A 26,991-nucleotide genomic window follows, 5' to 3' on the forward strand; every position below is an offset into this window, starting at 1 on the left:
CCATGCCTTACCTTGAAAACCATTTTTAAAATCTGCTCCATTTGGTAAGAGATCTGGAGTATATTCACTGTAGCCACCTACATAAAACTGACTGAAGACATTGAGACCAACCAGTCTTCCTGGGGCGATAATGGATTTATTTTTATGATCATCTACCTTCAAAAGGAGAAAAAAGTCAAAACCTATTTAAAAAGGAATTAATTCCCCAGGGGGAACTGTTAAGATACTCTTTTGTTATTTCCCATTAACTTGGCATAAAAAATTTACAAAGACAGGGATTTTGAAGAAATATAAAACACGATACCACTCAATTCTCTGCTTCTCTGCTGGTGTCTGTTACCACGGATATATTAATAGAGCAATCATGGTTTTGCATTTCAATCAAAATCAAAGTTCTTCAAAGATCAGGTGCTGGCATCCTGCTGATTCCCCTCCATTTAGCCTTCCTTCTCTTCTATCAATTCTCCATAGAACCACCAGAGTCATTTATCAAAAATTAGAAATCAACATGGTACCCACGTTCCTGTTTTAAGTAGCTCATCATAGTTCTTTTGATAAAAATATAAACTTCTTAGCACATCTAAGCCCTTTGATAATATAGACCTTATCTGTCTCTAACCACTTCTCTTGCTCCCCCATCTCCTGACCTCAAAACCACGCTGAACTACTTGCATTCCTTAAGCTAATACTGACCATTCCTTAATTTAATACTGACCATTGTGTTCTTTCCTAACTCCTATTTGAAGTTATGCTCAAGCATCACCTTCTCTGGGAAGCACTTTCTGACTCCTCTCTCTCACCTTTATCTATGTTAGTAATCCCTCTTATCTGTTCTTACACCACTTAATTGTAATCATCTCTCTATTTCCCTAGTTGGTACAATAGTCTGTGAATTTCGTGGATGCAGGCATCATGGGCTATTCACCTCTGTACCTTAGCACAGATCCGACAATATACTAGTGCTCACTTTGTGGAAGAGACAAAGGAATGACTCTTTACCTTCAGCCAGCCCTCTTGGAAGAACTTCCCCAGATGAACAGTGTGGACTCCAAGGCTCAGATTGAGGGGATCACTCCTGATGCTTGCTATGCCAGACCCCAGGTTATAACTATAAACCACACTGCCATTGAGCAGGCCCACAGCCAGGAAGTCATCGCCATTCAACCCTGGAATGAGAAGACACATGGGGAAAGCTCACTGAGAGGAAATTCAGGAGTTCCGTCAGCTTTATTCTACTGACTGGTTCTGAATTACAGATCAGTATGGTAAGTTATAATACATATTTAGTCTCTTGTCAGCATTTAGGTACATGTGCAACTGGCTGTTGTTATTCCCAGCTCCAGAAACAGAGCACCAAGAGTTTATGTCTTTGAAGCCATGAGGGTTCTGGTCAACCTGGGGAATGATCAATGATCACCTAAAAAGTTGAATGGGATTAAAATCTCCTTTTGTCGGATTGAAATTCAGTATGCACTTTACAATAAGGAGAACTTCACAATGGAGTAGAACTGCTCTGGTAGCTAAGAAGATTCAAAAGGCTGAGATGACCTAGCGTCAGCTTTGAAGTTCTTTCTATGATTTGAGAATAGTATAAAGATCAATTTATTCCTATCATTGCTCAGAATATGTTATCATTATTCTATTACAAAAGCTCTTAACCATGCCCCATGATCATTTAAAGGTGCGTTGTTTCTGTGTTCCCTCTTCTCTCTCTCCTTGCATTAGTTCAGAGCCATTCATGCAATACAGTGAGTTACAGGACCCAGAGCACTCAGGAGACAGTTCTTAAAGACCCACAGGACAAGGGAAGTGGTTGGGAGAGACCCAGCATTAATCACTTAGGGGAAGATGCTAGCAGTATCCTTGGTGGGATTAAGAAGTCTATATGATCAGTTGGTATATAGCAAGAGATTTGTTCACAGGAAGCAGGCACCCAAATACGTCACTGAGCTTCTGAAAGGTATGTTAGTGGGTGGGGCAAAAGAATAATTCAATACTGAGGCTAGCAGTCAGGAAACTGAGGCAAAGACTTCTGCTTAGAGGAAGGACATAAGAACCCCCTAGATGTAAGAGGTTTAAGCATGAGGGGAAAAGTTGAATTGAGTCCTTGACGTAGAAAAAATTTATTATGAGTATACACAGACTCCTCCATCTGCATTTATAGGAATGATGCTTTGTCTGTTGACTGGGCTTTTATTGTCACTTTGATCAGGGTAAAGGAGAGAAAGATCTGCAGTGATGTAGGTTTCCAGACAGGGTGGAGAGGTGGGCTTCCTGAGGCAATGGAAAGTGGAAGACAGAGATATTATTTAGAGATACTTGAACGCTGCCTCTGCCTTTCTAAAGGTTCTGCCATGGGCCCTGAGCGGAGTTATTTTTGAAAACTCTCTAGGTGAGTCTAATATACAGTCATGGTCAAGAGCAACTGTATTAAGTGGCCTACCATTGACCAAGTACATTGGGAACTTAAGGCAAGTCTCTTTCTTACTTCCTCTCATTCTGGTGATTTCTTCCCACCTGCAATGCTGCATCAGGTTAGCTGGGTTGTATATTTAAAATGGAAAGTTCAATGTTTCCGGAGAAAACGTAGATTCAGGAAGGCAGTTAGAAAGGCAGAAAGGAGAAAAACTACTACTAGAGGTTGGAGATAGTCTTTCTGGCAGCTGTTGGGATATAGAAGAAATTGGGAGGGGTGGAGGAGAAAACATGAGATTTTTCTGTGGGTTGTGAATGGAAATTTTTCTGAGAGCTTCTGGAGGGGATTTGAATTGTCTTTCAAATTGTCCAGGTTATTGCAATGGAGTCAGTATTGTGCCAGTTGAACTGTAAGGTAGTGGGAGGGCGTATTGACTTCAGCTATATCCTTCTTTCCTTTCTGTCTTGTGCTCTCCTTGAGAGCCCATTTCATGCCAGGAGCATCATTATTATCCTTAGGTCCTTGATGGCCTGGTGAGGAGGAGATAGGAGGTTTGTTTCAAGTTCCATGAAGAGCAGAGTAGAAACAAATGAGAGCAGCCATTAAGACAAGGTGAGGAGGAGGGTTAGGAAAGCAAAAAGGCGATTTTTCAGTTTGTTTCTGAGCTCACCCAGAAAAGGACAACCAAGAGCTTGTTAGATGAAAAAAGAGGATACAGTGAAGAGTGCTGTTTAAATCAGAAGGGAGAACTTTGCAGCAACCCAGGAGGAACAGAGAAGAACAGGGTGTATTTAAGAACTGCTGGGGTCGGGTGCGATGGCTCACGCCTGTAATCCCAGCACTTTGGGAGGCTCAGGTGGGCAGATCACGAGGTGAGGAGATCGAGACCATCTTGGCCATCCTGGCTAACACGGTTAAATCCCGTCTCTACTAAAAATACAAAAACAAAATTAGCCGGGCGTGGTGGCGCATGCCTGTAGTCCCAGCTACTCGGGAGGCCGAGTTAGGAAAATGGTGTGAACCCGCGAGGTGGAGCTTGCAGTGGGCCGAGTTCGCGCCACTGCACTCCAGCTTGAGCGACAGAGCGAGATACCGTCTAAAAAATAAATGAAGAAGAAGAAGAACTGCTGGGATGTGGGCTTGACTGGCATTTACTGCCTGTGGCAGGAAAGGAAACTGAAAAAGGAGAAAGGGCTATATCTTTAAGGGCCTAATATGCTACAATGAATTATTAAAGTATTTTACCGGAGACTCTTAGGAATCATGAAAGGATATTGAATAAGAGAAGTGTATTAGATCTGGATGTTAGAAGAATCTCCTAGTAATGTTGAAGATAGAATATAGAGATAGATAAGGAGGCTCACTGGAATGTCATTCAAGTGATTCAGAAGAGGAAATGATACTGAAATACATTAAACACCTAAATAAATTAAAGTAGTGGCAGAGGGAACAGAAAAAGGGGGAGGAAATTTGCTTGTGATTTGGAAGGAAAATTTGAAAGGACAGATCAATTTGGGTGAAGAGTTGAGGAAGAGAGAGGAGTTGAGGGTGGTTCTGCAGAATCTGGCTTAAAGAACAGGTTCAGTGGCAGGGTCAGTCATGGAGTTAGGAGCCTGGGAAAGGAACAGTTGGGGGGAAAAGGCTGAATTTAATTTACAGGTGCTCCTGCCTATAGACCTGTCCCAGGGCAAAGGACTGTGGATGCACCAAGAGGAGGGGATAAGGAGAGCCAGGGAACTAATCACCCATCAAGCAGATGATAGCATCCTATTCCCATGCCATGAGTCCATCAGGTTGCTTTCCTTTCCTCTGCTACTCCTTCCACTCTAGACCTTCCCTGAGTATCAACTCTGGTAGTAAATGATGGAGTAGATAAGAGGAAGAAAAGTAGTTTACTGCCATGGCCAGTACCTAGAAAGTGACTTGGAAGTGCTCTAGAGTGTTTCCAAACCGAGAAGTTCTTTACAATCACTTAGGGAATGTTTCAAAAATACACTTTCTGGAACCTGTCTTATACCACTTGCATGAGAATCTTTGAAGCTAGATCCTAGAAATATTTTATTAACAGGATCCCCAACGGGGTTTTTTTTTTTTTTTTTTTTTTTTTGGTAATAAGGCCAGATTGGTATTAGTAACTGTAAGAGGGCCAAGGCATGAAACTTGTGCGGTTGAATGGGGCTTTAAGTTCCAAAGCACCCTGTTGCTTGGTTTAATGCTCTGTGTCACTGTCTTGAAATTCTTAATACTTTTATCTTTGAACTGTGTTTTGAAAGTGAAGTCCATGAAGCAGCAAACATGAGTGGTAACAGAGGAGACCCATAAATACAATATGCATGTTTGCTCTTTCACATGTAAGGCTTGTGATATCCCATGAGAACAACGTTTCCACAGTACTGGGAGTTCAGTGATATGCAAAATGAGTACATGCTAAATATATTACGTTTAATGACTAAGTGGGGGATCTGACAGTCCCAAGAGGCCATGCTCCATTTGGGCCAGAACTTACTTCAAGTGCAGGAAGAAGGGAGTGGTGGTCTAAGAAACATGAACCATCAAGGAACCCTATTATTTCATCATTATTCCTGCTACTTTTCTGTATTAGCTAATTATTTACACTGAAAATGATGACAGAGAAGAAAAGAGAAAGAGAAGGAAGTCCACAATTCCTTTTCCTCTCACTCCTACCTAACTCATCAGTAGCCAAAGGTCGAGAGTGTTGATAGTGTGCATATCAACAACTGAAATGAAGACAGTTAACTTAAATTTGTGTAGTGTCTCTGGTGTTCTGTTAATAAGGAAGTACATATGCATGCACAAGCTTTGAAAGATAAATTGTGTAATTTTGGTGATTTTGCATGTGTGTTAAATACTTTTCTATTTTAAACTGGCATTGCAGAATAAAAAGGCAAACTCCCTTGTTCAAAAAGCAGGGAGAAATGAGAGAAATGAGAACCACCCTCAACTCCTCTCTCTTCCTCAACTTTTCACCCAAATTGATCTGTCCTTTCAAATTTTCCTTCCAAATCACAGTATTTTCTATTTTAAAGTGGCATTGAACAATATAAAAAGAATACTAAAATTTAATATTTTAATTTTTTAACTTAGAATGGCATAAATGCAAATAAAAGACATTGTGTTGTCTTTCTAAGTTAAGATTAGTCATTCTAAGCTTATTCTTACTCATTCTAAGTCACTATAATGTTGAGAGATCAGTGAAGACAGAAAAATGCTTTATATTTTAGTATCTTTAATGGCATTTCTCCCTGCTTTTTGAACAAGGGAGTTTGCCTTTTTGTTCTATAATGGGTCCCACAAATTATGTAGCTGTCTCTCCTTGGTGTCATCATAACACAAATCAGGAAAGAACAAAATGAAAATGAGACCTTCCTGAACATTTGAGGCCACTTAGAGCCTTTGTATGTAGATGAGACACTGAAACCTGTCAGGGCAGTATGTGTGGGGTGATGCTGATGCACACATGGATGTCTGAAAGCGACGTGGCTGCTAAGTGGTGGAGTCTGAGTCTGAAGACAGCCTGGTTCCAGAGCCTGTGCTCTTAAACACTGTCCATGTCCATGCAGCAGAGAAGGAGAAGCAAGTCTGACTGGGGTTGTGCCCCTCTCTCACACCTTCAGCACCCCCTTCCCAAATGCTTCTTTCTGGGAAACAAGAAGGGATGATAATATCTCTTCAGATTATTCTAAGGATTAAGTGAGATTTAATGTGTAAGCATTAGTCCACTGGCCAACCTAGCACATAGTAGGTACTCAATAAATGCATATTTCTTTCCTCTTCTCAGCAACTCTGGCCTGACCTTAACTGTGTGTACCTGATTTCATCCCCCCATTTTATGAAGTCTGGAAAGCAGGCATTCCTGGCTCCTAGTTAACCTCTTGGGTCGGGAACAGGAGTCAGGAGTAGTATAATTTTTCTTTCTATTTTTTGTTTGTTTGTTTTATTTTTTTGGCTATAGCCCAAATTGCTTCAGGGCATTATTTGATCCAAATAAAAATTTTTCAAGGATCAAACATGGAAATGTAATGAAATGACTTGAAGGCATCATTTTTAAGCATCGATTTTTATATCTTATGTCACGTTCCTGGAATTTCTTATAATGGGAATTTCTTGACTTAACAGCCCATAATAACATAAGCAATGGCATATTCAAACAACCACCAGTGCTATAGAATTATTTCATTCTCAAATTCAGCTTTCTATTAAACATTATTCTTCCAGTAGCTTTGGGAAATATATGAGCAATTTATATTTTTATATTTGTCAAGTTACAAAGAAACAGGTGAAAATCCACATTTGTAGTGTCATGTAGAAATGTTTAGCAATTGACATAGTGAGAGTTTTTTTCATGAAAAGAATTGGAACCAAGCTCACTTGGTATGCAGAACACAAACCCACAGTGAATCTTAATGAAATCAGGCTTAGGAAGATTTTTAGACAAGGCAAGAGATACTTTTTGGATATTACTTCAGAGCTGGTGCTAAGAAGGAAGGATTTTGAGAGATTATGTTGTGCAAGTAGTAAAAAGAGGAGGAAGGAAACAATAGGAAGTGACTCTACATGAATAGTAGTTAAGAGTAACAAGATCTGGGAAGTGAATAAAAATCCTTTAAAAATGCGCAGGAAAAAAACCAACAACTGGATCTCTCTTTGGCTAGAAAGAAAAGTCATATATACAGTGAAGTGTGCTGTTTAAATCAGAAGGGAGAACTTTGCCGCAACCCAGAAGGAGGAGAAAAGAACAGGGTATGTTTAAGAACTGCTGGGGTCCAGCGCGGTGGCTCACGCCTGTAATCCCAGCACTTTGGGAGGCCGACATGGGCAGATCATTAGGTCAGGAGATCGAGACCATCCTGGCTAACACGGTGAAACCCCGTCTCTATTAAAAATACAAAAAAATTAGCCCGGTGTAGTGGCAGGCGCCTGTATTCCCAGCTACTCGGGAGACTGAGGCAGGAGAAGGGCGTGAACCCAGGAGGCGGAACTTGAAGTGAGCAGAGATCCGTCTCAGGAAAAAAAAAAAAAAAAAAAAAAGAAAAGAAAAGTCATAAAAACTCTGTCAACAGCGTCAAGCAGTGAGTTTCGAAGTGGGTATGTTGTGGCAAGCCATACTTGGCATTATAACGGCAACTCATAAGATTGGTTAGAGCACATCTCCTGGGGGAACAAGATGAGATGCTGTGGTCAGAATACCATCTGGCCTCATAATGCACCAAGAATAGTGATTTGTTAATGGAAGTAAGGACTTAGTCTGGGTGAAGAAGTGGATGGTGGCATTGTTAGGGATGGGAAAGATGATGAAACATGGAAACAAGGTAAAGGATGTTGCTATGAATATTCTGAAAGAAAAGTGCAAAGTAGTTGAGACGAGAGTGTCAGGACATTCTAAGATGTCTCAGATGGGTTTTAAAACTTTGATGCAGGAGGTATGAGTGGTGGTGATAGTAACAGATCTTAAATATATACCACCTTGGGAGCAAATAAGAAAAAATGTTTTTGTCACAAGCATATAATTATAGTTAAGCTTATGGTATTTTTTCCATAAATTACTTAGGTCTGCTTGCAGGATTTTTCCGTAGTTGGTTTGATGTTAAACCTAAAGGTTTTACTATGTATATTGGTAGTTCTCCAACCTGGCTGAACCTTGTCAGCATAGCCTCTGATTTAATTCGCACATAAGAACAACAAGGGGAAATCTATTATATAGGAATGAGGAAAAGAATCAAAGGTTTCAGAGAGTATGCCCAGGAGAAATTGTGCAAGTCAGCTTGACCTGAAGGCAAAAGAGAGAGACATAACAAGGAGTGAAAATTGTCAGAACTCTGTGGCAACCCTGAGTGCCTTATGGTAATCATTATGAAATTCTCATGAGAAAAAAACATGCCTATGAAGTAACTGTAATTAGAAGTGGTCTAATTAGTTCCACCCTGAAGGACTGCCTGGACAAGAGTAGCTAGTGGTTCAAGCCATGGATTCATTAATGAAACCCGCAAAGGAAGCATAAAATTCATTTATAAAAGATGTAATTCAAGTCTGTGCTTTGGAGAGACTTTAGAGGCACACCTGTCCTGCTGTTTCTCTTACCAATTCTCACTAATCATTGTGTGTTGTAAGTTACAAAGCTGTACATGCTTGTGTTCTCACTTGGTGTGCTTAGGGCATACCCCAGAAATTAGAACTACTTCTCTGGAAGTGGCAGGAGCTCATTCTTAAGTTCTTTACATAAGGGTTCAGAATGGTTTAGAAGGCTGTTCCTTGGATTGTTCTAAAGGGGCATATTGGAACTCTAAAACATTTATGTAGACAGTGCTGTGAAATTCATGTGTATTTCAGCACACTCCAGTTAACACAAAGATTAATATTGTGACTTTTAACATCATAGAAACATGGTAATCCTCAGATGATCCAACAGTCTTTTAATTCCAATAGATTAAATTTCCTAAAGTATTTCATTTAGAAGGAAAGGTTTAATAGTAAAGGAATAATAGATGTAATTTGTTATTTCTTCAAACACTTATTCTAATACGGTAAAATAGTATCATTTATTAAATCTAATTTATTCCTCTAATATGATAATGTACTTTGCAGAGTTCAGCAAAGTCCCAAGTAGTACAAGGACATGAGTGCTTAATCTTGGACATTTCGCTAATTTAAGTTCTGGCTGCTCACTTCCAGTTATCTCACTCTTTTGAAAAAAACTGGTAAAGATAACACCTCATAGGATTGTCTCTAGTAATGACTTCAAGTGTTTTAAAAGATATTTCCAAGTGGATTAAGAAATTCTAAGTGACAAGTTAATTTTTCTTCTCCCTTCTTCCTTTCCTGTCAAGGCTGAAAGAGAAAATGTAAGAGGAGCCACAACGATGGTGCTGTGGTTCTTCCACCAAAGGAATATTGCTTACAGAATGGCGCTTGATTACTGGTGGGAGTTCCCATCTGGAGGAACCTTTTGTGAAGATACTTTTGCAGCCATATTTGATTATAGTTCAAGGGCTTGTAATGCCTTTGATTTGTGAAAGAAGGAAACGATCTTTTGATTAAATATTCTTAATATAACAAAACAATGATTCTGAGACAGAGACACCAAGATAAACCTAATTCAGTTTCAGTTGTTTTTTTCAACTGACTGTGAGAGGGTATATTCAGTTTTTAGGAAGAAGGTGAAATTAGATATGAATGAAAAGTTAGATACATGTGAAAGGTCTTAGGAAAATTATAGAAGTTTATGCAATTTGAATCAAAACTAAAGTAAAACAAAAAATATATATCTAGGTTGATATGTGAGAAACAAGACCCAAATGAGTGAAAGTCCTTACTACCAGAACAAGATGTATTGAATGGTACAGGATTTTAGACATTTGAGCCATTTTTATCCCATATTCAGTTACAATCTCTACTTTAGGGGATGCTAAACAAAAATTAAGATGACTAAAGATTTTGGATTAACTCTTAAAGAGCATATAGTCTCTGTTTATCTTAGATCTGTATAGCTCCTGTTCATAGTGACAAACTTTTGGCTTCCTGTTCCGTTCATATGAGTATTCAGTTATGGATATTCTAGGGTTTTGAGAGCATTAGAACCATGTACAGCCATGACCATGATGTTTCATCATTAGCCATTGAGCACAATGGATACAATATAGTGTCTACCTCATGGGATTAAAACCATTAAAATGTAGGCAATGTAGACTGGCACTTGTTGTGGCCAAATTAATACGGTGTCCTGACTTGCATCTGTGCTAGCGAACAGACAGTGTGGAAGGGTTGATAGGAACAGCAAATCCAGTGCTGTGCTCAGAGCATACAAAACTGTGATAAACTGCATTTCTTGGGGATACATATGGCCCACATTTTTATATCTCTTGAGCAAAAGGAGGTGAGACTAGAAAAAATGGCAAATCTGTATCTCTCTTGCTGTCAGAGATGAGACTGTGAAAATAAAGGATGTAAGCACCAGTTTGTGGGTAAACTTAAATTCCCACAAGATGAAACCACATGAGCTTACTGCAAGTATAGAACAAACTTGAAAACGTGGGCTTGTTGTTGATTGATTTGCACTTGGCCCCTTCTCTTTTTGTTCTCTGGATGTTCCCCTGTGAAATCAAGGTTACCCACTTTGAATCATCCTTAAAGGTATATTCCCTCTTCAGAAATACATTTGAAAAAAGATGGGGGAAGATTTGCAAGTATCTATATATCTTTGTCATTTCTAACCCTGTTTGAGTACTAGTCACATGTGACAATTTTTATGTGTTTCTCAGTCAGTTGGGAAAGTGAATAGCTTAACTTCTTTTTAAACTATTTTAAAAGACTCAAACAATTTAAAACAGACAATTTTGACATTATAGTACAGGATATTTAATTCCATGAAAACCAAGATTTGATAATTTGAGGTTCTTAGGAAGAAAATTCTCACGATTTCTAGTCTTCCTGATGTGATTACAGAAGAAAATAATGAGCATTTTTCTGTTATAAAAAATTGAATATGGGCATACACTGTCAGTTTTGTTTATAAAATACCTCAGTGCTGTGCAATTGAACGACGTGTTACATTAGGGAATTGGCCACAGCCTGCTCTCATTCATCAGGCATCTTCCTTCTGCCTGCTCCCTACCAGGGCTCTCTGAAGAACAGGCTGAGCCGATTGCTTCTGTGACACTCCCAGCTTCACTTTTCTTTTTCTATTCTGTAGGGTTACATTCATTCCATTTTTTTCCACAGAAAAACATCAAGCTATACTTATGCACTCTTATTTCTGTTACAGTTTATAACTAAGGGCTTGAAGCAAATAAGAAATTATTTGGCAGAAAATATGAGGCAACCTTTCATAATTACCACAGCATAGAAGATCTATATGCCAGTGACTGACAGAAAGCTATGTGCATAAAGTGCTTAGATGCATAGATTAAATTTCCAGGAAGTCAAATATATTTCTTCTAATTTTTTTTTTCTTTTTGAGACAGAGTTTTGCTTTTGTCACCCAGGCTGGTGTGCAATGGCACGATCTTGGCTCACTGCAACCTCCGCCTCTCGGGTTCAAGTGATTCTCCTGCCTCAGCCTCCCGAGTAGCTGGGATTACAGGCACCTGCCACCATGCCCAGCTAATTTTTGTATTTTTAGTAGAGACAGGGTCTCACCGTGTTGGCCAGGCTGGCCTTGAACTCCTGATCTTGGGTGATCCACCTGCCTTGGCCTCCCAAAGTGCTGGGATTATAGGCGTGAGCCACTGTGCCCAGCCCCTAAAATTTTTTTATCACTGTATTATACAATTTTAATACAAGCTACAGTTGAGATTTTAACTTATATTTCAAAGATGCAAACAGTGCTACAGATTTCCCCTCCCCCTTCATTTAGATCCTAACTTCTTCACTACAATCCAAATCAATCAATGCCTACATAGCATTATTAGCTAACTAGGATAGTCTCTGTCCACAGAGAGACTTTCAGTTAGTGAAATAATCAATAAACATGTAATTATTGATTTTTCACCAGCTATCCAGCACAGGAATGATGCAGTCGGGAATTCAAAAGAAATTGAAAGAATTTATGATTAATCTTGTTGAGGGATAAAATTGAGATTATGAAATGCTGCTATTCTAGTGCTTTGATTTATGAAAATGGTACCTTTACATAATTCAAAGCAGTGATTATAAATGACCAAACAGTATTTAATTAGATACCAAATTATGAATAAAACCACAAGTGCGATGTAGGCTTTGTGTAGGTAGAATATGAGAGATCCAAATTTGTCAGAGAACATTACATGAATGAGTAGGTCCTGGGAGACGTAAAGAGGACTAGGGCAGGCATTCCAGGCAAGAGGAAGCTTGACGGTGGACTGAACGAGCGTGATGGATCTCAGGTAGCACGAACTGGTTGTTTATGCACTGTTGGAGTCAAGCAGCTGGGCCCAGGCAGGGGAGAATGGAACAGCAAATACCAGCCGGGCTGCTATAGCACTAGTTGTGGAGGATTGCTCAAAGTGAAAGGGAAGGATGAGAAACACATTGGAGGACATGTTCTGTTCTCTGACGGTTCTCGCTAGATGAGATTTCTACTTTCTGACTTCCACGTTGTCTATCACTTATGTACATCTTTGCATTCAGTGCTATTTATATTCCAGATATGTATTAGACATTGTGATAGAGGTTGTGTGTGCCAGACAAGGTTCCTGGTTTAGTGTTGTTAATTAACAAAACTTTAAGTACATGTTTTGCTTTTCTAAATTGACTGTAGGTTTACTGCATCAAGGACTATGCATTTTTATATTCATTCTTTAAAAAACTCTTGAGTATTTTTATGTGACAGCCACTATAGATATAAAAGGAAATAGTGGTTCTGGTTTGCAAAGATATCCAGATAGTTTAAAAAAGATATGAGAATTGTTACCAGTGAACTGCAGTGAGATTAATTGTTAAATTTTTCTGGAAGAGGCCGGGTGCAGAGTGGCTCAGGCCTGTAATCCCAGCTACTCGGAAGGCTGAGGCAGGAGAATCACTTAAACCCGGCAGGTGGAGGTTGCAGTAAGCCAAGATCGCGCCACTGAACTCCAGCCTGGGTGACAGAGTGAGATTCCGTCTCAAAAAACAAACAAAAATTTCTGGAAGAGTTAAAGACTCTAAAGAAGAATGATCTTTTGAGTTGAGGCTTAAAGGACAGTGTTTTGGAGGCATGCCTATGAAGCATGCGTGGCTCAGGAAGGTGGAACAGCCTGCACAGAAGCGGAGGACGCAGTCACATGACACAGGATGTACACATGTGCTAATATTGCCAAGTGTGGGGCTGAATGAAGCAAAAGGAGATTGTGCAAATGGGCAGGGGCTGGATAAGTGTCTTTGTGTATTATGCAGAGGAGCTTAGGTGGTATGCTATGATGAAACATGTTGATTAGCTAAGAAATGTTTGGACTTGCATGTTAGAACCATCCCCTGTAACAAAGAGGAGAATAGAGGGGAAGAAGGACATGACTGAGCAAAGACACTGGAAAGGAGGTTATTGCTATTGCAATAGTTTGTGACAGAGAAGCCAGGAGCAATGAGGATAGAAAGAAGGAGAAAAAAACAAAAAGTAACTGGGAGGGAAAATGGAGAGACCTCAGTGTTTCATACAACATGGGGGATGAAATGGAGAGAGACCAGGACCTCATCTGTCTTGTTAATAACTGCTTCCCCAGCACCTAAAGAAGGCCTTATCTAGGTGCCCAACCAATATTTGTCCAAATGAATGAAAGGGAAAAATCGAGATGATTCCTGGGTTTCTGGCTGATGCAGAATGTTTATACCAGTTACCAACAGAAGGGATACAGGAGGGGAAGCCAAGTATTCATCTGTGGACTACTGTAGGATATATAGGGTGACTTCTAGAAGAGCTGGTCTCTAAGATGTACCTTACAAGAGAGTGGAGGGCAGGAAAGGAAGAGAAGCTAATGAAGGAAATGCCAAATATGACTGCAGGAGCAGAGGAAGAGGATTAGGTTAGGTAAAAATCATAAGTCAAAGGGATGTTTTCAAGATGAAGTATTTGACAGGATATTTCCAGAGAGTTCAACGAGAATGAAGTTTTGCAAAATGAGTGTTCAGCTTTGAAAGACTGAGAGAAGACTATCATCAGTGTTGTCCCCTTGCCTTTTTTATGGACGTATCAGAAATTAGAGGTTGGCTTACTCAAGTTATTTTATAAACTCTGTGACTGTGTGCATCTCTTCCCCTGAGGAAGATAAAGGCAGCATATGGTATGGTGATTTTTGTAGTAACAACCAATAGGTAGGTTAGAGATGAATGTTACTAAGCAATAACATCTAAATGTATATGTACTACTATTACAAACATTGACTTGGGTCATTTCTTCTATAGAATAGATAATTGTAAATTGTATGGTTAATAATTATGATATGTTTTAAGAGATTCATTTCTTTAATTCATAGCTTTATGCTATATAAATTGATGAATCATCCCTATATATGACATTATGGCCAATAATTACATACCTTAGTCCATACTTGCATGTGGTCTAATTTAGCTGTCTACTGGAGGTTTTCAGTAGTTGCCTTCAAATATTACTTGCATAAGGCGGGAAAGAGGAGGGAGAGCATTAGGACAAATACTTAATGCATGTGGGGCTTAAAACCTAGATGACGAATTGATAGGTGCAGCAAACTACCACAGCACATACATACCTATGTAACAAACCTGCACGTTCTGCACATACATCCCAGAACTTAAAGTAAAACTTAAAAAAACCAAATAAATATTAGTTGCATAAAAAACACCTAAAGTTCTTGATAAAATTTTATTTTATTTTATTCTAATTTTTGATTCAAGAAGGCCTGGGAACTAGAGTTTTAACAAGCACATTCTTGTGATTTTAATATATGTGTGAAGAGCTCTTATTTGGAGAAACTCTGTCTTAAATCATTACACAATATATACATGTATTGAAACATCACATTATACCCCATAAATATGTACAATTATTGTATCCATTTAAAGAGAAAGCGTTTCAGTGCGATTTGTATTTTTTTAGCTGGTGTTCTTGCTCCCTCATGTGGTGCAATGTGGAACTGTATGTTTTAGAGCTCTCATTTTCAGTTTTTAGAAAATGAACTTCACTGTTTATCAATCTGTTCCCTAGCCTTTATTTAACCATGCTATAAATCTATAAATGCAAGTGTAGAATTAGCATCAATTCCTTTGCATACAAAGCAGAATACTAGAGAAGACTAGAAAACGTCACATGTAAGATTCCACAATTTAGAAATGAGGTGGCTAAAACATTGCTTTATATTTTTTATGTGTGTGTTAAAGATTTTGAAGGAGAATTTGGTAGATGAGTACTGAAGGGTTTTGGTGGCAGTATTTTGGTATCATGGTCCAGGTGTTTGTCTTTTGCTTCGGTTCTCCCTATTTGACTCTTTCAGGATTTAGAATATCAGTTTTGAAACAAGACAGACCTAGGGTCTGCAATACTCATTTGAAGTTTTCATTTGCCAGGCTTTTTTTTTTTTTTTTCCCCAAATGAGAAGGATTTAATTGATAAATATATGATAAGCGGTGTGCAGAGTAAAGGGTTAGGAGTAGGAATTCTTTATTTCCCTTCCTTCCCTATAGTGGGCGCATTCACAGATATTTATTAAAACCATTGGAGAGAGGCTTTGTAGGTGATACAGTGATGACTCACTATTTCTGTAAGTGAGAAGAGAAATTTAGAACTTTGCAGCTAGCCAAAGCCTGTAACAAAGGCTCCATATCCTAATGCAGAACAGGCTGTCCATGCTCAGATGAAGAGGAATTGATGGAAGAGTTGGAGGGAGGGGAACCACTGGGGAAATACTAATAGAGGACATAGCATTTGAAGTGAAAATCCCTAAGAATGATCACTCTTTAGGAATCTTTGTGAGGCTCTGTTGCTGACTTATATCTCATGCAATTATTTGTTGTTATTGGGGTTGTTTTATTCATTCATTAAATAGTGATTATGGTCAGGCACTGGGTTAAGCATGGGTGTAAAAGGTCGAACAGTGCTGACTTAATCTCTTTCTGTATAAAGCTCCCATTCTGTTAGTGAAAACAGACAAGAAACAACTATTTTAAAAATAAATAAAAGAATTCTAGATTAAAGTAATGGCAATGAAGGAAGTAAATAAGAAGCTGAGGTAGAGAATAACTTGGACGGGATGGGATAAGATTTACTTTGGTGAAGGTGGCTACAGAATGCCCTTTTGAGAAAAGACACACTACCGTGTTTATTGAGTACAATGATATTTTCTTTTCTTTTTTTTTTTTTTTTTAGATGGAGTTTCGCTCTTGTTGCCCAGGCTGGAGTGCAATGGTGCGATCTTGGCTCACTGGAACCTCCGCCTCCTGGGTTCAAGCAATTCTCGTGCCTCAGCCTCCCAAGTAGCTAGGATTACAGGCATGCACCACCATGCCCGGCTAATTTTGTATTTTTAGTAGAGTTGGGCTCTTCTCCATGTTGGTCAGGCTGTTCTCAAACTCCTGACTTCAGGTGATCCACCCGCCTTGGCCTCCCGAAGTGCTGGGATTACGGGCATGAGCCACCACGCCCGGCGGAGTCCAACGATATTTTAAGAACTTCCGTGTATTAAGTTCATTATTCCTCACAACGCTGTAAGGAAATGTACTTTTACTATACTCATTTGATAGGTTAGAAAACAGAGGCACAAATACGTTAAGTAACTTGACACATAATTTGCACATGGTGAAGACTGATTCATGTCTACATCACCAGTCTCTAGAGCCTGCTCCCTTGACCACTGTGATAGCTATTTCCTGTCAAGGCCAAGGAAAAAGCATGCACAAAACCTCTGAGACAGGAAAGCACTTGGTGGTTAAGGCACTGGAAGAAGAGCTTAGGAGAAGAGCACAGAGATAGTGAGAGTGGTCTGGTTGTGTTCAGAGATACAGGCTGGGATCTGATCCTGAAGGCCCTTTGAGAATATGATAAGAAGGTTTGGATTGCATTGTAAGTGCAGTAAAAAGCCACAGATGGGTTTTAAACAAGGTTCAGACATGATCTAATAAACCTTTTAAGAGGCTAACTCTTATTGCAATGTGGAGAATTAATTGAAGGCAGGAAATCAGTAGGGAGACCAGTCAGGAGGAGGTCATAAGGTTTCAGCATAGAGATGGGGAAGAGATTCAAACAAATTTTGGAGGTAGAATGAATTGCACTTTATATGATAGAGTACCCATCCTAGCAGACATGGTGGGAGGCTGAAATACCACATTTCATTTGGGGTGTAGGCTCCTTTCAGACATGTGCTAATACAGGGAAGAGTGTTTGGTGTTAAGAGACAGTCACTGATTGAGTTGAAAAACACAGAATATGTTATTTACCCTAGCACAGTAGAAGCACTGACAACTGAGAGAGGTCTTTTTCTGTTACAATATGTTGATCTCACAGATGAAAACACTGAACTCAGATAAGTTAGGTGATTAATTGCTTAACTATTGATTGCAGACTTTAAAGTAAAACATAGGTAATTTTCCTTGACTTAACACATGCATAACTAGTTTCTACTTAAGAGAGACAAATTTAAGTTATAAGTTGATTTCCCACCAATTCCAGGGCACTGGAGTACTTTGTTACAGGCTGAGTATTTTCTTACTTCTTGCTCCTTTAATTTAGAATGATTTTCTCTGAGGGCAACAACTGTGTCCATTTTATAAAGCACAGAAAAAATGAGAATTTCCCTTCTCTCTTCACATATGGAAACAGAAAGAAACAGAGGAAAGGACAAATCAATAAACTTACTTTCCATGTGACTTGGTCACCTTCCCTGTCCTCATGTTTGCCTGTAGGAATTTTTTCTTTTGATTATAAAAGGTAGCTGATATGGTTAGGTTTTGTGTTCCCATGCAAACCTCATCTTGAATTGTAATCCCCATAATCCCCAGGTGTCAAGGGAGAGACCAGGTGGATGTAATTGAATCATGGGGGTGGTTTTCCTCATGTGTTCTCCTGATAGTGAGTGAGTTCTCAGGAGATCTGATGGTTTTATAAGGAGCTATTCTCCCCTTTGCTAGGCACTTCTTCCTGCTGCCTCGTGAAGAAGGTGCTCTGCTTCCTCTTCACCTTCTACCACGATTATAAGTTTCCTGAGGCCTCCCCAGTCATGCTGAACAGTGAGTCAATTAAACCTCATTCCTTTGTAAATTACCCAGTCTCTGGCAGTTCTTATAGCAGCATGAAAACTGACTAATACAGTAGCTGATGTAAAGTAGAGCATCAGAAAGGGTCAGGGAACTGCTAAATACTTGGGACTACAGGGAACATGCTCAAGGCAGAAAACAGGAGGCTGCATCTAGGCAAATGCCTTTTTTTTTTTTTTTTTTTTTTTTTACCACAGCCAATTAGAATCTCCCTGAGGAATCTCTAAAGTATTCTTAAAGGAGCAAGGCAAGTCCTAGAGGGTTCAATTAATCTTACCATGGCCTTTCTGTCCAGTAAAAAATATCAAGTTATTTTGCAGTGCTGAGTGATTGTTTGCCAGCTGAAACTTCAGGTGGAATTCATAATGGAAGCTGATGTCTGAGATCCGTGAATAAGCCAGGAATGAGGTGTATCCAAAGGCATCCGTGCCACTGAACCTCGGCTGAGTGATATTAATAGCTGTGGAAAAACCCAAACCAAACAGTTAAAATAAACCTGTACATGTATTTGTAAAGTGAGGGTTATGTTTTGCTGATTTATCTGGCCAAATAGTCTGTTTACTATTACATTAATTATACTTTAGTGCCCTTCAGCATTGAGCAACAAAGTGACTCAATAGGAAATTTCAAAACAAGAACAAAGCAAGTGCAATGTTTTGAGATCTTATATACAACCTTTCACTAGCATACTCTTTCTACATAATGGATAATTTACTTAAAAAGCAAACCCCTATATTTTGAAGCTTAATTTTAGAAATAGAAAAGATTACTGGCAGCCAAAGTATTTGCTCAGGTGCCTCGTAAACATGATTTGGCATCCAAAACCTGGATATGACTTAGAGAGGAGCTCACAACTTTGAACAAACTGTGCTTTTCTAATCCTGCACCTTTATATGAGCCAAAGCCCCAGGTCAGGGCTAGGAAAGTCAAGAAACAGGAAGGAAATTGGTCAGTTTTCCATCACCATTGGTGAGTGACCAGAACTTTGCTTTAAGTAAAAATACTTGTTTAAAAGAAATGTTCATTCTTTCTTTGCTGGGATGCTTGTTAAGTAATAAAAGCATGGAATTCAATAGGTGTGAAAGTATAGGGAGATTTATTAAAAACAGGAAATGGTAAAATAGAAGTTCAAGGGCCAGTGTGAAAAAAATGGAATTTAATTGAGAGGTGTTTCTTGTATCAAACTCTTCTCTTTCATTATACTGTTTCCTTCATAAGTCCCCACTGACTTTTTACATTTCCTTACCCCAAGAGGACAACAGGAAATAGAAAGGGGGATTTTTGACACCCCATTCCTGTCTTTTATGGATGATGTCACCAGATTAAGGGATGTTCCTAGGATCTATTTTTATTGGTTGGGGACAGCTCGGTTGAGAACATGAGAGCTTATGTTGTTTCCTTCTCAAGAGTTGTTGGAACTCCAGGGGAGCTGTAAAACTAGAATTTTTACAAGCCTTAAGAAATATCCTCACTCTGGTATCTAACGCTTAAAAGAGCTTCTTATGTCTGTTTATAATTGTGTAGCAAATAATTGTGCTGTCCTGGGAAAAACGATTCTTATTGTCAAATGTTTATATATCTTTGTTTCATATGACTATTAAACTAAGATGTTTGTGTGAATAAGCTGAATGCTTTGTTTTGATATTTTATGACTATTAAACTATTTGTGTGAATAAGGTGAATACTTTGTTTTGATATTTTATTAAAATCCTATCAGTTTATTCCCTGGGATGTGTGGCATAGGTTAAGTATAATTTTCTCAAAACTCACCCGAATGTGAAGTAGGGACTTTTGAGACATTTTGCTTCTTATACTTGTTTTTTAATCTAATGAAAACTTTATAAATTGTGTCCCTGAGATAATAACACTCTTCCCATCAGGTGTATCACTTTCAGTAGTACTATGGGGAGGGTGACTGAGGGAAATGAAATGTACTGGAATTGAAACAGAATAAAAATACTGACCATCATTCAATGTTGGCATTAAAAACTATGAAAATAGAATTCGGTTAAATTTAACACTAAAATAGAAAAGGAATGACTATCTTTTGCTTTTAATATTTCTTCCTGTCAATAATTTACAACTGAGTCTACCTAAAGGTTTCATTACATTTAGGCTAGATTGACAAATACATATCTCATATATACAGTATTTTACTATCAGACCCTGTGCTAGATGCTGGTGATACAAAGATAAAAAAGCACTAGTCCCTCAAGGAATTAGTGTGAGGTCAATAAATTTATTCAGCTGAACTGGATTGAAAATTGAGGCCTGGTATAAGAACTTTCAGGCAGAAGAAATAGCATGTTCTAGGGTCTGAAGACCAAAACAACATGTCATACTCAGGGAACTTATGAAGTCTGCAAATTTTAGAATGAAGAATAAAAAGAGTGGAAGGAAATGAAACAAGATAGTGGTCAAATCATGAAGAACTTTATATTTTCTTTATTATCCTAAAGTAGTTGGGCAATGATAAAAGTTGCTTTTAGAAATATTACTCTGTTGATGAAGTGTGAATCAAAGATTAGACAGAGAGTCAGAGGACCATACTTTGGTCAAGGATGAAAATGAGAACTTTGATATCAAGAAATCTAACAATTAAGCTTAAGCAGAAGTGTAAATGTAAGGCAATTTATGGGTAATTCATTAAAGAAAGCAATGGTGTGATATTTAAACAGTTAATAGAAATATGTTTTCAGTGCAATCAGTTAGTTTCATGATATAATTTTATACTATCAAAAATAAGTACTTTTGAAGTTTGAGAATAATAACGAAGACTGATAATAACCATGACCCATAGGAATGGATCTGTCACATGCTCAGCATTTCTTAGTCTAGTGGTACTTGCAGCTGTTGAGCATTTGAATTGTGGCTAGGCCTGTGTGGGAAGGGTTTAGTATGAAACAATTAAAATATATTATTAATAACATTCCCATATCCATTAAACATTGGGTTAAATAAATTAATAAATTCACCTGTTTCTTTTTACTTTGAAAATGTCACTACTAGAAAAAAAATTACATAGGCAGCTCACATTCTATTTCTATTGAATGGTAACGCAGAGAGATCCAAGCATATTTTGATAAGTTCTTCCTCTAAACCATTCGTTGTGACTTACTTCAAGGGGCTTTTTCTTTTGATAACTTTGAACCTATAAAAAGATAGGGCCTCTATGGGGAGCAATAGGAATCAGGAGAAGGGGTCAAAGATAATATAATCCATCACTAAGAGGCTTCTATGTCTTCACTCACACTGTCTCTATCACTCTGGATTAGGCAGGAGAACGCGAGGGACTCCAATCAGGAGAAGACTTTCAACCTTACAAATGATTCTTTTGAATATTTTAAGCCCTTTTCCATCTTCCACCAGGTAACATTTGGTTAATTTGGTTACTCTACTGCACAAATTCCAAGATTAGCCTTCTGGGAGGATCAGTCATCATCTAGTCAGAAAATTGAACAGATTGTAATGGGAATATTTTTGGGCTATTAAATGCATTTAAAAAAATGTTTGTAATCCCTAGTTGCCTTACAGATACCATGTGTAAAGTCATGCATTTTTTGTCAGTTCTTCTAAAGTTACATGAATGAATTGGGAACATGAGGGAAAAAGGGAGATGCTGGAATTTAAACTAAAATAAATTGTTTAGTGTGTAGAAGAAAGCAGGATCACTAATAATGCTCTGGGATCATTTCAGGTACAGTCAAAAGGTATCCAGACATCATCGAGGAGCATTAAAAATTCTAAGAGCCTAAAGAGAGAATATTGTGATATTTTCTATTATATTATAGTGCTATATTATAGGCTCAATGTATAATCTTTTTAGAATGTTATATTATGCTTATAAAACACTTTTTAGCAAAAGTTATCACGGACAGGGTATAAAATTCTATTTTCTAATCATTTACTAAAGCAATTTTTTCTCATTCCCAATATGGCAGAGAAATAAGGCATTATTGTTTTTTAATGTAACTATTTTTTCCTTTTAAAAATATTTTACTGGCCGGGCGCGGTGGCTCAAGCCTGTAATCCCAGCACTTTGGGAGGCCGAGACGGGCGGATCACAAGGTCAGGAGATCGAGACCATCCTGGCTAACATGGTGAAACCCCGTCTCTACTAAAAATACAAAAAACTAGCCGGGCGAGGTGGCGGGCGCCTGTAGTCCCAGCTACTCGGGAGGCTGAGGCAGGAGAATGGCGTAAACCCGGGAGGCAGAGCTTGCAGTGAGCTGAGATCCGGCTACTGCACTCCAGCCTGGGCGACAGAGCGAGACTCCGTCTCAAAAAAAAAAAAAAAAAAAAAAAAAAAGAAAAAAAAGAAATTTTACTGTGGCCAGGCACAGTGGCTCAAACCTATAATCCCAGAACTTTGAAAGGCCGAGGCAGGCAGATCATGAGGTCAGGAGATCCAGACCATACTGGCTAACATGGTGAAACCCCGTCTCTACTTAAAAATAAATAAATAAATAAATTAGCTGGGTGTGGTGGCACACGCCTGTAGTCCCAGCTACTCGGGAGGCTGAGGCAGGAGAATCACTTGAATCTGGGAGGCAGAGGTTGCAGTGAGCCGAGACTGGGCCACTGCACTCCAGGCTGGGAGTCAGAGTGAGAGTCCATCTCAAAAAAAAAAAAAAAAAAAAAAAAAGGAAAAAAAAAATCTGTAGTTAGTCTTTCTTTTAATCTGAATTATTAAAATTTTATGCATAATGCACAGAAGTGGCTAAGATGAGCTATTGGGATGTAGGAAAAAGACACATAAATAGCTCAGATTTCAGAACATCTTTCCTCAACTCTGCAGGGATGCATCCTGAAGCCCGCCGGCTGGTAGGAAAACATAAGCTACTCTATGGCATAGTGATGGAGGGAGGCAGCTGGGGCTGGCCAGTTCAGGCTCCATTCTGGATGTCCTCACTTTCTGTGTAAACTTGGGCAAGTGATTTCACTTTTCTGTTTTAGTTTCCTTGTTCATAAAATGAGAACGTGAGAGTACCTAACATTTGTGAAGAATGAGAAAAGCCTATAGCTGAAGGAAACACTCGAGCTAACCATACAATTCAAGTGGGCAAACCTCTCCCACCAGACCTGCAATCCTACTACATATTTCCAGTCAAGTCACTTTCCCAGCCTCTAAAATGGCTATTTAATGCTTCCTCTCTCCTCAAACATCTAATATTTATTGTCTCTCATCAGTTAATAATCTTGTTGTTTATTTTGCTGAGAAAAATAAACCCATCAACAGAGAACTACCGGATGATTTCACTGTCAAATTCTCCCACCCTCAAATCTTTCATTTCATCCCTATGCTTTGCCTTCCCTCTGCTGACAAGGCGGACTCTGCCCGGGTATTTCATCCACCCCTTCTCATCTGCTCAAGTGCATCACTTCAGAAATTCTGTCCTGCCTCCCAGTAGTTACCAAATTCTTCTTCTCTACTGCAGCATTCCCTTTAACATGAAATATGCTAGAATGTCCTCATTATAAATAAAAAGCTTCCCTCTACTCCACATTCCCCTCTAGCTACTGCATGTTTCTCTGCTCACCATACTAGCAAGGGGCTTCTAAAGAGTTGTCTGTATTGACTCTTTCAAAATTTTATTACCCATTCATGCTTGATTTTATTCCAGTCAGGCTATCTTCTCTATCTTTTCTTTGAACTTTTCTATGTTAAGATCGCTAGTGACCACAATCTTTCTAAACTAAATGTCAATTCTGGTTTTATCTTATTCAGTGTCTCAGAAGCAACTGACATGGTTGATTATTTCTTTTCTCTTGAAATGCTTTCTTTACTTGGTCTCCATGACCACTGCACTCTCCTGGTATTTTTCCTGCCTTAATGACTGCTGCTCCTCATTCTCCTATTTTTCCAGTTATCTCCATCTACCATCATTCTGTATTTGATCATGAGTATCACTTACAGGTGGATGACTCCTGAATAAACAGAGTCTTTATCCCTGGCCTTTTTCCAGAGCTCCAGATTCACATATCCAACCAACTACTAGATAATGACCATATATTTGTATGTCTGATAAGAATTGCAAACTGATCATACATAAAGCAAAACTCTTTATTCCAATATTTGTAATCTTTCCCCCAACCCAAATCCCTTCCCTTCCTTTGCAATCAAATCTGTTCCCCAGTCTTCCCTCTCTGCTCAGAGCAAAACTAGGCATCATCCTTAAATTGTATGTTTCTCTGCTACCTCAACTGACAAACTGACAAATACTGTGAACTTCATCTTCAAAATATATCCCAAATTACACTGCTGCTTTTCACTGCCTCTGTTAATACCATCAGAGTTCAATGCACTGTTCTTTCTAGCTCAAACTATAATATTTGCTTTTTAACTGGTCTCCCTGTTGTTACCTTTGTCACTTTACAATCTCTTTTCCATATGGTAGCCAAAGTGGTCTATTAAATATAAATTGCATATCAAAGGTCCTCCAGTATTTCCCTTGGAAGTTTGAAATAAAATAAAAACTCCTGAACATAGACAAATCTCCTAATCTCCAGATTTATTTTATACTCATTTCTTCTTGCTCAGTCTGCTGTAACCATGAGAACTTCTTCGTGTTTCTCAAGCAAACCTAACACATTCCCAGTTCAAGGCTTCTGCTCCTGTTCCCAGTGCCTGAACCATATTTTCCCCAAAAGCTGCATGGCCTGCTCCTTCACTTCCTTCAAGACTTGCTCAGGTGTTCTCTCCTCACAGGGCCTTTCCTGACCACCCTATTAAAGTATTAATCTCCTTGTGCCGCTCCCCCCAACAATCCTTACTCTCTAGTCTCTTAACCTGCTTTATTTACATGGCCCAATTCCATTATATGTTACTTATTTGTTTACTTTTTATTATTTTTTCTCCCCATTCAGATTGCAGATTCCATTAGGGCAGAGAGCTTGCCTGTCCTTCATGGTCTAATTGGGTATAAGATACATATTTATCAAATGGTTGAATGAATACATGTAAAGGTAAAAGTAGTGTTAAGGACATAGTAATATATATTATGATAGTATATCTCTGCTGTTACTGTTTATCTAGTATCTTTACAACTCTGTTCTTTTTTTTTTTTTTTTTTTTTTTTTTTTTTGAGACGGAGTCTTGCTCTGTCGCCCAAGCTGTAGTGCAGTGGTGCGATCTCGTCTCACTGCAAGCTCCGCCTCCCGGGCCCACACCATTCTCCTGCCTCAGCCTCCCGAGTAGCTGGGACCACAGGTGCCCGCCACCACACCCGGCTAATTTTTTGTAGTTTTAGTAGAGACGGGGTTTCACCGTGTTAGCCAGGATGGTCTTGATCTCCTGACCTTGTGATCAGCCCGCCTCAGCCTCCCAAAGTGCTGGGATTACAGGCGTGAGCCACCGCGCCCGGCCACAACTCTGTTCTTAAGTGACTAACTATTCTGTACTTAGGGAGCTGTTGGATGAAGTTGTGAAGTAGATTTCTACACCATCACCAATGCTAATTGTTGCGTGTTTGAATTTTTTTTTGTATTAAGTCCTTTCCTCTAAAAAATGTTAGTAAATTTTTGCAATAATATGGAATCTTAATTCTTCTAGTGTGGGTAAAAATTCAGGTAATGGAACACATACTGAAAATCAAGGCATAGGGACTCCTAACCTGACAAATCCGTTTATTTTTTATTTTTTTTATTTTGAGGCAGGGTCTCATTCTGTCACTCAGACTGGAGTGCAGTGGTGCAATCTTGGCTTACCGCAACCTCCGTCTCCCGGGCTCAAACAATCCTCTCACCTCAGCCTCCCAAGTAGCTGGTACTACAGGCATCCACCACCATGTCCAGCTAACTTTTGTATTTTCTGTAGAGATGAGGTTTCATCATGTTGCTCCGGCTGGTCTTGAACTCTTGAGCTCAAGCGATCTGCCTGCCTCAGCCTCCCAAAGTGTTGAGATTACAGGCATGAGCCACCGGGCCTGGCCCAAATCGTTGTTTTTAATAATTAAGTTGTATAACTATGTAATTTTATAATTTATCTTATACACATTAGTTCCCGTTTAATATTTGAAAATAATGTATTCTTTAATTTGTGAGCTAAAAATATGGATTGGGTTTCTTGGGGCAATTGATAGTTTTTGACAGACTATTTTGCCTTTTACCTGACAAAATATCCGTATGATACCTTTATGATCACGTTTAAAATTTTACATGTGATGTTGAAAAAATTTTCATAAGTGCATCGGAAATTACTTGAAACCTTTAAGTGTTTTCAAGATAGATTGTTTGGTCTAAATATATAATTTTTTTGGAGTTCATTGCTCTGTTTTTAAACAGATACAAAAGACAAACCTGTGGTTGATTTTTACTTGGATTCTGTTTTCTATATAGGCTGCTGTGTATAACCTCAGCAGAGTGGACACCAGGGAGCACTGAGCTAGTGAAAATCTAATTCAGTTCTTCCTTCTCTATTATGTATTTTAATGAAGCAAGCAGATGGTAGATAGATTTTCCCTTGGAAACTGCTGATTTTGAAAGACTCCAGAATGCCAGTTTTCCAAGCATGGTGTTCAGCAGTGTAGCGTATCTTGAAATATACATTTAACTTTGCCAGGAAAATTAATCTACCCTTAGGCAGATGGATAAATTTGCAAAAATACAAGACCATTACTTGCCTCTCTAGTTTTCCTTCCTAGCTTTGAGTATACACATCTTTCCTCTCTCTTTGTTCTTAACTTCTTCGTAATATAGCACTAGATTTAGCTTAATATCCTGCCGAAATGCAATTAGGTTATCAAACTGTATATGTGGTCATTGTCTTTGTTGTTGTTTTTTGGTTGTTGAACAAACTCCTTGCGGAATACACTTTCATACTGTTCAGCATTATCATTTAGAAGTAAAAATGGCAACCTACAAATGTGATTATCTTTTAAAGGGAATAG

At 38.7% G+C, this 26,991-nt stretch overlaps 1 protein-coding gene across 1 annotated transcript in view; it reads right to left on the bottom strand.

Annotated features, from left to right (window-relative positions):
• EYS (eyes shut homolog (Drosophila)) overlaps positions 1 to 26,991 on the bottom strand; it is a 2,114,515-nt gene that overhangs the window by 76,400 nt on the left and 2,011,124 nt on the right. Inside the window, exons 36-38 of the mRNA XM_025382342.1 lie at positions 18,381 to 18,563; positions 1,000 to 1,166; positions 12 to 156 (exon numbers count right to left, since the gene is read on the bottom strand). Coding sequence (XP_025238127.1) covers positions 12 to 156; positions 1,000 to 1,166; positions 18,381 to 18,563 — 495 coding nt within the window. The remainder of the gene's footprint in view (positions 1 to 11; positions 157 to 999; positions 1,167 to 18,380; positions 18,564 to 26,991) is intronic.

This window comes from Theropithecus gelada, chromosome 4 (genome assembly GCF_003255815.1).
Source record: "Theropithecus gelada isolate Dixy chromosome 4, Tgel_1.0, whole genome shotgun sequence".
In the NCBI taxonomy this organism is placed as follows: Eukaryota; Metazoa; Chordata; class Mammalia; order Primates; family Cercopithecidae; genus Theropithecus; species Theropithecus gelada.